At 28.3% G+C, this 12,404-nt stretch overlaps 1 protein-coding gene across 2 annotated transcripts; it reads right to left on the bottom strand.

The window, feature by feature from the left end:
* Positions 1-8,623: 8,623 nt before the first annotated feature.
* On the bottom strand, positions 8,624-11,488 carry LOC114416090 (bidirectional sugar transporter SWEET14-like). 2 transcript variants are annotated; one of them, XM_028380968.1, is made up of 6 exons: positions 11,345-11,488; positions 10,755-10,791; positions 10,454-10,667; positions 10,174-10,335; positions 9,732-9,851; positions 8,624-9,259 (listed from the first exon to the last, which is right to left on the bottom strand). In XM_028380968.1, the coding sequence occupies exons 1-6, from the start codon at positions 11,388-11,390 to the stop codon at positions 9,056-9,058; spliced, it is 783 nt and encodes a 260-aa protein (XP_028236769.1). In that variant the 5' UTR covers positions 11,391-11,488; the 3' UTR covers positions 8,624-9,055. The 2 variants fall into 2 exon arrangements, with proteins under 2 accessions (XP_028236769.1, XP_028236770.1); XM_028380969.1 differs by having other exon boundaries at positions 8,624-9,197.
* Between the last annotated feature and the right edge of the window lie 916 nt (positions 11,489-12,404).

Below are 12,404 nucleotides of genomic sequence, written 5' to 3'. Positions count from 1 at the left end.
AAAAATCTGGCTTTATCAATAAGAAATAGACCTGGGGTCCCGGACGCTACCTTTCCCTATACGTATTGATTTTAGTTCCTTTCGGGTTTTCTTTCTCACAAAAGGTTGTTGAATAAAATTCTGGCCTCAACTACCTTGGGAGGTCAAGTTGAGCCGAATAAAACAAATTCACCAAAGCCAAATTTGGCCAGCTGCACTGTATAACACCATGCAATAAGATGCATGAAACTCTATCTACATTATATATATATAAATAGAGATTGAACCCACTTTCTGCCCGTTCATAATTAATCCTTTTTGCATGATTAAATCAAGAGAAGTTTGAGCTACATGCATCGTTGAATCACTGAAAATTTCGCAATCGCACTAGATAGTTTGCTAGCTAGCTCTAGGTGGCTATAGGGAGAGCTTTTTCGATGCGTAATCGCATTTGGAGCTTCGGATCTTAACTAGTTTGGCATAAAGCTAGCAGCAAATGAAACACACCATCGATCGAGAATATTATGCTAACTTAAACAAGAAAGGCTTTTGCTTGTTGACCTATGCGAGCAGTCACAAATCACACTACTCATACTAGAGACTAATCTAGAATAATGTATACTAATAGAGAAGAGATACATGAATAGAGGGGTATGTAGGATATATGGTATTTATGTTGGTTTTTTATAGGTCCCTCACAATTTAGGATATATATATATATATATATATATATATATATATATATATATATATATATATATATATATATATATATCTTTGGGTTGTTATGGCTTAGGTGTGTGTGTCACTTCTTCAACGCATTTTGGACTTTGTTTCATTTAGTGTTGTTTACGTGGATCAAGCGTACGTGGATTCTCAACCATGCATTCAATTCATTTATCCTAGTGGGTAATTTAATTGTGGCAACCAGCACCAATCATTTATCCAATTCATCATCTGTATATTCTAAATCTCAAACAAGTTGAAATCACCATGCTGAATGGTTAGGCTAACTCGTCTATCTATCTATCTTAATAAAATAATGTCCTCCCTAGGATACGTGTCGCTCTCTTAAAAAAAATTCCCTTAAAAAACTCTCTCTTCCTTTTTCTCTTTTTTTAAGTATTTTTTAAAACTATCTATTTATATAAGAAGGAATAAAATCTATTTTATTATCTATTATACTATTTAATTTCTTTATTTCAGATTTTTCTTTTAACATTTTTTTTTTCATTTCACACGTTTTTTCCTTTCTTTTCTTAATTTTTGTTTCTTTTCTCTTTCTCTTTTAATGCATTTTGTTTTCTTTTTCTTATTTAATTCTTTTTACGTTATTTTATGAGCTTAATATCAATTCTATTTATTCGACATACAAATTTATTTATAATAATATTATAAATATTTATATTATTATTATTTAGAAAAAAAATTACTACTCATTTTTTTCTTATTTCCTCTCAGACTTTTTTATTTACTTTTCTTTTGTTTTTTTAATAGATTTTTTCTCTTTTCTATTTTCTAATAAACAAACACATCTCTTACCCAACTCCTTTTCACCTTTTTCCTCTCTATCATTTTCTTTTTATTATTTTATACTCTCAGTTTTATATTTGTTCCCTCTCTATCATTTACTTTTCTTTTTTTTTAAAGATTTTTTAATTTCCTCTTCTATTTTATAATAAATCACATCTCCTATCCAACTCCTTTTCACTTTCTCTGTCTATCATTTTATTTTTTTCCCATTTCTTTTCTTTTTATTATTTTATACTTACACACTTTTTATAATAATTATTCATTTATTTATATCATATTACTATTTTATGTCCTTTATTCATAAAAATTATATTCAATAGTTTATATTAGCATGTAAAATAATAACAATAAAATAAGAAATAATTGTGTGACTATAATTCGATATATTTTCTCAATTTGAGTACTCCTACTCTTTTTGCATTTTTGAAAATTTTAAACAATTAATTATGTTTTCTCAAAAATATATATTTAATCTTTTTATGAGATATTGTAATGAGTTAAGTTTATGTTATGAATCATTGTATTCTTGTGGCTTATGCATTTAGTGACATCTAATTAAAATTACTTTTAAATTTAAAATTAGACAAAAAAATCTACAACTATATTGTTTCAAAGTAGTAGTCATTTATAGTGGATAAAGATAGAGACAAGATAAATATATCTGATCCTAAATGGAGACCGGGAGATTGAGAATGGAGCTGGGGATGAGACACGACGAAAAATTACATACATGTCCCCGCCTTACCCTTAGTGCAATGCTTATTCACAATCATCACTTATAAATCTTTTTGTTATAAATAATTTTCTAATTATTTTTTATTTTATTTTTCTAAATTTTTGAAAAAAAAATATTTTTATCTATTCATATGTCTTTATTAGAAAAATTTATTATATACCATTATATTAATTATTATTTACAAAATTCTTTATCCTGCCTGTCTTTTATATATATATATATATACACACTAAAAATGAACTCTATTTACGGCTACTCCTGTTTTGCATGATGTTGTGTTTTTATTTTATTGTTATGTTCTTACTTACCAAGAAAAAAAATATAATTTAGACATTTGTAAATAATATACTTGCTATATAAATATTGTTTCTTTTAATAACAATGACCTTAATAACTTAAATATGTATTAAGTTATTTATTTACTTTTATAATATGCAAAAGCAATTGAATTACCATGCGAAGGCAGAAGGCACAAATATCGTGATAGTTACCCTAAAAGAAACAGGAAATGCAAAGAAAATAAAACCCAAGATGAAAAAAAATATTAATTTTTTAATTTTGATAACTTTTACTTTCATATAATCGGATTTTGATTCAAATTTGAATTAGAATAATTAATATCATTAATCTGATTTTAAAATTGAAACAATTGTGTATCAAATTTTACTTGCAAGAATCGGATAAACACGTCCAGTCACATTTCTAAAAAGGATGTTAGCCACACAACTTTAAAAGCATTAACACTTAACTTCTATACAGTACATGAAATAAAAGAAATTTAATGGTTAAGATAAACATTTGAGTTAAAGTTATATTTCATAGTAGGGTGGATTGCACTAATTATATAATATATAATGGTTAATATGAGGTAGCTAGGATACTTCCCAAACTATGCGAAGGATGTGCTAGCTATTATCAAATATGCATGCATGAGATCGATCAAGGTTAGATATATGCTAGCTAGTCCAAGATCATGGCATGGGAGAAACATTAGATGAGAGTTTTGCGGTCTACATGCATTTGTGTTCAAATCCAAGATTGATGTAAACATAACAAGTTATCGGGTTAGAACTAATTGAGGAATCAATCCAAATCATCTCGTTGGAAATGCTCATAAACCATACACACAAAACCAAGACCCAAGTTAGTTACTCTGGTTGTGGCCGGTTTCCCAATTAAAGCGGTATAGTGGGCCCTATAGTCTAAGTAATAGCCAGGGATGTGCAAAAAAAAAATAACCGAACTTAAAATAAATTGGTTTTTTGTTAAATAGTTCAAGAAAAAAATAGTATTCTTTTATAAAATCAGTTCAGATAATCAAATTGTTTTTATAAAATCTGTTCAAAAATCAGTTCAAAATTAATTTTTACTTTAACTTTTATTTAAAAGAAATAGTTCAAAAATCAGTTTAAAATTAATGCAATTCTTAAAACCAATTTAAAACCGGTTAAAAATCAATTCGATTCAAAATGATTTTTATAAAACCAATTTGGTTCTGAACAGATTTCCAAATCAATTTGACTATTTGAATATAAAATCGAGTCGATTAAAATAATTTGAAAGTAATTTGATTCAATTTTCTTATGGAACTAATTTTTACACAACCCTATTAATAATATATATACCTAATTAGTACAGTGGGCATCCTAGCTAACTTTATCTTATAATGGCTAATTTGAGATATAATATATATTTGACATTTTTCAAATTATGTGGAGGATGTGCAATTATCAGATAGACTTGAGAATGTAAACTAGATGGTAGTTAATCCAAGGCCATCATGATTAAGGAGAAGATGAGACTTTTGCAGTCCCCTTGTATTTGTGCTTAACTACAAGCTAGATTGATGTACTCCGTGTGTTTATATACTATTCTCGTACTTATTTTTTTAATTAATTCATATTTTTTAGGAAAGTTGATTGATTTAATTAGTGACATTAAGTTTGTTAGAATTTTTTTAAAAAATTATCCTCAAAATTATTGAAACTTATAATATTTTTTTTTTCATTTAACTGCTTTCTACCTAATTAATTAATATCTGTTAGTCATATTTTCCATTGCTTACAAGAGAGAGAAGGCTTTTATCTTTTCAATTCATAACATTTATTATAAAGTAATTAACATTATTTTGATAAAAAAAAATAATTAATGTAAAAGATAACTTGAAAAGAATCTTATGAAAATAGACAAATAAAATTGAAAAAAAATCTTATATTTAAAGACACGGATAATATTATGTATGGTTTCAAATATAAGAAGAAAATTTTCATCTTAAATATAAGAAAATTTTAATTTATTTATCGTTGTTATCTCTAAAATATATCCTTTATTTAATTGAAGTATTAGTTTCAATAGCTCTTTCTCATCCTTGATATATATCAAATTCAAATCTAGGGTAAGTTGAAAAAATTACCGTTTAATTGAAATTAATATAATTAAATATGATTATCTAATTTTCTTAATCAGTGTAATGTTTTTTTTTTCTTCTTATAAGATCAGAGGAATGATTAGATTAGGATTGCGGAATCAATACAAATAATCTCGTTGGGAATGTTCAAAAGTCATATACACAACCCAAGTTAGTCACTTAAGTTTTTTTTTTTCCTTCCATATATACCAAGTTACCGTGAGAGAGAAAACTGTAAGAAAACTTTTCCGCCCAAAGTAAGAGCAACCTTGACAATTTATTTCATAATTAAGACGAAACTGTGCAAGCAAAGTATTGATATTTTAACTATTTGAATTAAATATATACATACTATTGAGTATATTTTAATGTAGGAAAAATCACGTAATTAAAATATATTTTATTCACGAGTGACAATTCAAATTTATAATCTTAAAATCAATTATTTGAGTTAACACATGATATTTTCTGTAAAAAAAAACATGATATTTATTCTAAAAATTTAATTAATACAACACATTTTTAGTATTGACGGACAATAATTATAACAGTTAAAAAAAAATTAAAAGACAACTTTTAAAAAATGCATGGACGATATATCTTAATAATTTTTTTTAGAACAAGAAGGCAAAAGCATAAAAAAGAGAGGGAATGTTTTCCCAACTAGTTGCACCATCCTCCCTTCAATCCTATGCAAATACCAACCTAAATTTATTGATGAAAGAATAAACAAAACACATGGGTGACTAGACCAAGACCCATGTCAAGGAAAGGAGAACATATACTAGACCAAGACCCATGTCCAACCAAAAAGACAGTCTATTATCCACACACTAGAAGAAAATAGGTAAATAACAACGGATAAATAATTACTCAAGAGAAATCAGTCGCTACTTAATTCAGTGACTGATTAAGCAACCAACTATTTTGGTCGCTATTTCCTTGATCTCTGTTAAACAGTGACTAGTTCAGCGACTGATTCTCGGAGATTGGTTCAGTGTAACTAATCTTAATGACTAATTCGGTGACTGTTTTATCAGTGACTAGTATTTGGCAACTGATTTACTGATCGAATGTAAGAATTTGGGGATTGATTTAATGTGTTTCAGCAACTGATTCAGTATTCCAGTCGTAAAATAATCAGTCATTGATTAAATATTTTTTTTAATTTTTTTTACCAGATAAATATATAAAGTACATTACGAATCCACTTAAAAAACTTTTTTAAGATATTTTTAACACAAATATCAAGACTCTTCCAAACAAAGTATCAAAATATTTACAATACTAAGTAACTAATCTAGATATCTATCTATTAATAATACATCAATGCGTGATGCATATAACAAGTTTGTTTGATAGAATATATCAAAACAAGTATTAAGATTGATCCACACTAAGTATCAAAACATTTACAAAATAGTATAAGAAACTAGTTATTTAGATAATTACACAAAAAGCATCAAGACTAAACCAAACTAAGTACCAAAATATCTACAAAAGTAGTAAGTAACTAGCTAGTTATCTAGATAACTACAACAAAATTATCAGTCTACGCAATGATTGTCTTTCCTGTAACACTAAGTGACAGTCGTTTCCAAAATTTTCCGCCCAAATTAAGGGTAATATTGACCAATTCAAGTTAAAATAATTAAAAGGTCACTTTGCAGCTAATTTATTTCTTATACATTAAAAATTAATTTTGGAAAGAAATAATTAAAATGCACAATGTTTAAATTGAAATAATGGTGTAATTAGTTAAACATTATTTAAATGTTTTGTTTTAATTATTTTTTTTATAATATTTCTTGATCTTATTTAATAAAAAATATTGACGATTAAAAAATATTTAATGCGTACTGAAATAAAAATTGTGCAATGAATATAAAGTTGTATTTTTTATATCTTTTTATATATAAATTTAATAGAGTTGGGATCTCAAAAACAATTTTCTTTCCTCCCAAAATAGGGACATTTGTGTATTTTTTTTATTGGGATCTAATAAAAGGAAATATTCTATCAACGAAAAAAAGGGCGTTTTGGTATATTCTTTTTTATGTCAATATTGTCAATTAATTAGCATTTGTCAATTACATTAAAAAATTCACTATTCACATTTTTCAGTCATCAATTTCAGGTTTCAACTTTGAATCAGAATTTATTTTTAGCAAGATTTCAAACTGTTCTAGGTCTTTTCTTTCATTTAAACGTGAGTGGGCCTAATAAGGCTTAACAATTTTTTTTTTTCAGCAAATGCTTCAAATCATTTGCTTCAATGTTGAACCAAAAAGCAGTTATTTCATTTTTTTAATTTTGTGTTTTCGTTAAATGGGACTAATGATTTTTTATTTATTTTTTGCTTAGGATGTTATAATGACCGGAAATCATTTTTTGGACTTTTGATGCGACAGATTGAAGAAGCACAGTTTGGTGTATACCATGGATATCCTAATGATAATGTCCTGCAAGTGGATTGAGTACATGCAGATGTAAACATCGTGAGGAGGGATACTTTACTCAACATGTTATATCTACAACATGATACTCTACTCATATTCAAGGGAGTATAATAATGTCTTTGTTCAAGGGAGTATAATAATGTCTTTGTTTGAGAATAAGGTTTTTCTATGTTTTTTTGAAAGGAAGGTTTTTCTATGTTACTCATGCAACAATTAGCCACTGAATAACAACAATTTTTATTTTATGTAGTTTTATTTAATTTTAATTCTTTTGTTTTCAATTATTGATTTGTATTATTTTCATTGAAATATTTTAAAATTATAATATACACACAATTACAGAATAAAAAAATTAAGGAATAAAATTTATGTTTGTCATGGGTTCAAATTCAAATTTCATTTACGGTTATTATAATTGAAATTCATTTTTTATTATGTGAAACTACAATTAAGTATACTATTTTAAATTTTAAAATAAATCATCAATTTAGGACTGAAATAGAAATTGTAACCCTAAATAAATTACTCACGAAGATGAATTACCATTAATATTAGTTAATTTTAATAAATTTGTATATTAATAACTGAAAAAATATGAATTCATTTGTCATCTTATATCAATTATAAGTTTTATTGTAAAAGCATTATGATCAAAGTTTGGCCTTAATAAAGTTTTGCAAATATTATATCAAATTCTAGTGGATTAAAATCACCATAAAACTTAATAAAATAAATATTATTTTATTACTTAACGGCTAAAATGAATAAAAATAAACAGAATATTGGATGGGGAAAAAAATTTGTAGATAGAGATCAGTTTCAAAAAAATTAAATTACCAAAATCATGTTTAAGAGTAGAAAAGTTTAAGGATCAAAATATAATTTACCATAAATTCTATAAATATAGCACATGTACACTTTTATTGTATTTTTTTAAAATTAATCAATTCAATGAGTTACTTTTTTTTTATCAAAAAATATTAATTATTAATTTATATTAAAAATATCAATAAAAAATATTCAAATTCACAACTTCTTTTCCTTCACTCTTAAAATCCTCCTTTCCAAATCCTCCTTTCCAATCACTAGAGCAACCTGTCCTTCAACGAGTGACTTCTATAAAAGCTCACTCTTATTCTTTAAACTCACTGATCTTTAATCACATCAAATAATAAACAGGTGTTACTTTGTGTGTCTTATCATTTTTCTTATAATTTTTAACACCTTTCTCTTTTATGAATAAATTGTAGTGACTCTTGATTGGCATCCATGGTCCTAGTGTCGGGTATTTCTGCCAATGATTGTTAATTAGCTTCCGTCATGAAGATATGCATATTTTACTTTTTAGGGTGGTCTTTATATTTGTCCTAAATTGTAAGACCCCCCACTATCATCGTGGCTTTGATGCATAATTCAATCATGATTATTTACCACTAACCACATAAAATTCAACACTTGGATAACGATGATTGTAGCATATATGGAAACAAATAAAAGTGTGCTCATTAGTTATAAAATATTTAATTCCCACTACATGATCATAGATTACGCGTACAACGAAAAGAGAAAATTTATTATGAGGTTGACTGAGCGACACACTGAAACAAGAGAATTGAAGATACTAATGTTTCACGTTTTACTAAAGTCTGAATATGATGGAAGAGGCCAAAGAGATGATAATGCTAACATAATAACTAACCACTTAAAATATTACAGCTACAAACTGATGCAAATACATTAATTAAAAGAAGAACCCTAAACTCCAAAGTACACGTACTGTTCTTGGGTTGAGAAGAGGCCCCACTTGACCAAGTAGAGTGATTGTACTTTTAGGTTAAATATTTTTGCATCCCTTTTTTTTGTTTTTTTTTTCTTTCTTGCTCTTTGGACTTGTTCATTGGTTAATTAATCACACATTGCCAGCGGAATTCATGATGTTCTTCAGATTTCTCTTTCAGTTAAAGTACCATTTTTTGTTACATGATTCGGCTCAGAGGGTTCCATTCTGCTCAGCTTCCCAACGTCAATAGTATGACTATTTAGTTCTTGCAATTTCATTGGCAGATCAGGTGTCTTGGCGTTTCTATAAATCAAATACAACACCATCTGAATTATGCTGAATAGAAACCCAAGCGTATTTGGTAGCTGCAGCTCATCCAAATGCAAATATCGCATCATTATTTTTTTTCCTCATAATCAAATTAGTGGTTAAATCAAATTGATACTAACGTTAGTGACATCGGATGGAAGGATAATATTTTCATAAAAAAAAATTAGCATTAAATTGAGCATTTCAAAAATAGAAGGAGAGAAAAAAATTAGCCAATTAAATAATACTGCATGCATTAGTGGTGTAGGCACACATTTAATTAATTGTTATAGTTAAATTGACATTATTACTTAAATAAGCATAAGGAAAAGTTACGGGATCAATAAATAAAAAGAAATGATAAAAGTGATAAAGGGAAAGCCTTAGTTAGAATAAGACAAAAACTTAGTGGTCAGTGTAATATGAATATACTCTCCGAAGTCCTAACCTCATAATATGAGTATGAATTAGTTAGCATTATTTAATTCAACTATCTCATAACAAAAAAAAGTATTAAAATGAACTTACAGCGACGTAATAGTCCTTGAGGAGAAGGCCATAGAAGAACCACATGACAGCATTTATGGTCAAAAAGAAGGACAAACTGAAAGGCATGAATTCCACGCTCTTCGTCTTTATGACACGTTTCTGCATGTATGAATATATAAGAATTTAGTTTGTCTTTGAGTGCATAATTAAGAAATGCAAAAATGTTGAAGATGAAATTTCTCCAGTATAGTAGATTACAACTACATACATAAATTGTAAAATTTTAATCGAAAAGAAATAGTAAATTATCTTCTACTAATATTTCAATATTCTTTTCAGTAGCTAAAAATAGTAGCTTCTGAAAAAGAAACACGTACTTTGAGTAAAAAGAAAAGAAAAAGAAACACTTACTGAAAATAAAAGTATACATAAGCATTTTCTTTTTATGATTTAATTAACCAATCTGCTCCTATATTCTTACTATAATGCATAGAGGAGCAGCAAAAACGCTTATGTTGAAAACAAGGCAAATCCATCCTATCACAGTAAGACGTTTGGATCCTGTTGTAAGGTAGAGGGTTGAAAGAAGCATCGCTCCGAATCCAAAAACATTCAACATGAGAAGAAGCTTGATGGTCCAAAGCTGTAACAATATTTAATAAAAGGAAAACTAATTAATTTTTTTTCTTGAAAAAAAAATCTAGAAAGGAAAAGAAAAGAATAATCACTAGAATATAGGAGTTATTAATTAGAAGGAGTACCCTGGTTTTGCTTGGGGCGTAAATTAGGAAGATTGCAAGGTATATCGTCTCTATCACACATCCAAAGGAGTTAATAGTAATGAGAAGGAGGCTAGCATCCTTTTTGACGAGTGCGTAATAGATCCAAAGCATTGAACTGAACAATGCAACAACATAAGGTAGTGATTGGAACTCTTCTGTAGATTTCTTCTTGTAGATTTGGTAAAAAGTCGGTCTGTATTTGATCAAATATAATTAATATATAGTCAGTAAAAATAATTATATGATGCTCATTCTTGAATTACGTAAAAATATCACTTACAATGGAGCGAGGAACACCATAAAGGAGATCACGTTGCCTACAATAACACAGCAAAAATACCATCAGCACTGGTGAACAAATAGTAATAAATTATTATTATTTCTACCAACAAGTTTGATTTCCTTAGTAATGTAAAATTTGAATTCACACCCTATAATTAATTCTGCATGTTATTATAACTATCTTTGGGAACAATCCGATTTGTTAAATGGTGCCCTAATGCAATACTCTCTTGCTTTCAAATTGATCATTTTTCGAAAACTAGAAAAATGTCATGCAATCTGCATGCCATAAGGTTCCAGTTTTAATCTGAGAGACTACCCATATAGTAAATTGATAATAACAAATTAATATACACTTCCAAATATTAAAAAACTAACGTTACTTTTACGTATTTCTGAACTACAGGAAGTTTGCTGAAACCAAACTTGCGTAAGTAGCTAGATGCATGGCAAAGGAGGACAATGCAATGCTAAAATTGATAAAAATTAAATATGATAGTACGTGATAGAGATAGAAGTAGGCTAATTAAAAATAAAATATAATAAAAGCGATAAAATAAAGTGAGGATATAGCGAACTAGTATCTACCTAGAAGGCCGAAAACGAAAGCCCAAGTTTCATGGTTAATGGCCATGTCTCTTGAATCTAATTGGAATCTAATTGGTGTGAGATACGATTCTCTCAAAGAGAAGCCCCTCAGTTGAGGCTATCTAATCTCTCTTTTCAATTCCACGAGTCGTTATGGCAAGAGTGGGAACCTATTTATAGTGCTCAAAAGAGAAGTATGGCAAGACAAGTTTTTTTTGTTGATCAGAAAATAAAATATATATTTAATATATGGTACCAGCAGTACCTATAATGAAATACAGATATATGAGTCCACTAACCAAAATACCCACAAAAAAGAGTCATGAGCTAGGTTACTAATTATTAATGCAAGTATGGTGACATAAATAAAAAATAACCACAAACTCAAATAAAGCATACAAATCCTCCTGACAGACCAGATCACAGCGCAGTAACTCCGAATACGCTGAAAAACAAAGCACCCAACAACAAAGTAACAATTTACTTTAACCCCTCTTCAAAAGGTAAGTCGACAAGAAAGTATGGCGAAGGCAAGTTGCTAAATAGGAATGCGTGGTTGTATGCAGCTTGCATTTATGTATATATTCTTAGACATAAGCTGCTTTGTAGGGGATTATTGTAGCCATTAAGGCTGTGTTATGTGTACCATCACATGTAATTGTTCGGTACCTCTTAATAAAATATCTTTTGGTTTACCAAAATAATGTATGTAGCTTTAGTGTAAGAGTACTTTCCAGTTGTTGTTCCACCACCCAAAACACTATTTACTTTAACCCAAAATCAAATCCAAATTAACACTTCTCTTATTACCTTATTGCCTTCTCTATCCCCAATTTGGTTCAAGTCTCTTCCACAGGGACACCCTCTCTATGGGTAACTCGGCTGGCTTCTACATTCGATCCTGGTGTGTATGCACAAAATTCATGTGGGGTCCACACTTATATATGAATCTTTATACTTTGTGACGTTTAACCCCACGACGTGGCTTTAAGCCTTACAACTCATCATATATAGTTTCTGTTCCAAGCGGAGTGAAACTTGCTGCAGAATCTTACTTTGA

The sequence above is a fragment of the Glycine soja genome, chromosome 6, assembly GCF_004193775.1.
Source record: "Glycine soja cultivar W05 chromosome 6, ASM419377v2, whole genome shotgun sequence".
NCBI lineage: Eukaryota > Viridiplantae > Streptophyta > Magnoliopsida > Fabales > Fabaceae > Glycine > Glycine soja.
This window is presented reverse-complemented; position numbering and strand designations above follow the sequence as displayed.

Coding starts and splice junctions, on each gene's coding strand:
- LOC114416090 (XM_028380968.1), bottom strand. CDS start 11,390: ATGGCCATTAACCATGAAACTTGGGCTTTCGTTTTCGGCCTTCTAG. Junction 10,792..11,344: donor TTTCGTTTTCGGCCTTCTAG/GTAGATACTAGT, acceptor GTGTTATTGTAG/GCAACGTGATCTCCTTTATG. Junction 9,260..9,731: donor TCAAGGACTATTACGTCGCT/GTAAGTTCATTT, acceptor GATGAGCTGCAG/CTACCAAATACGCTTGGGTT.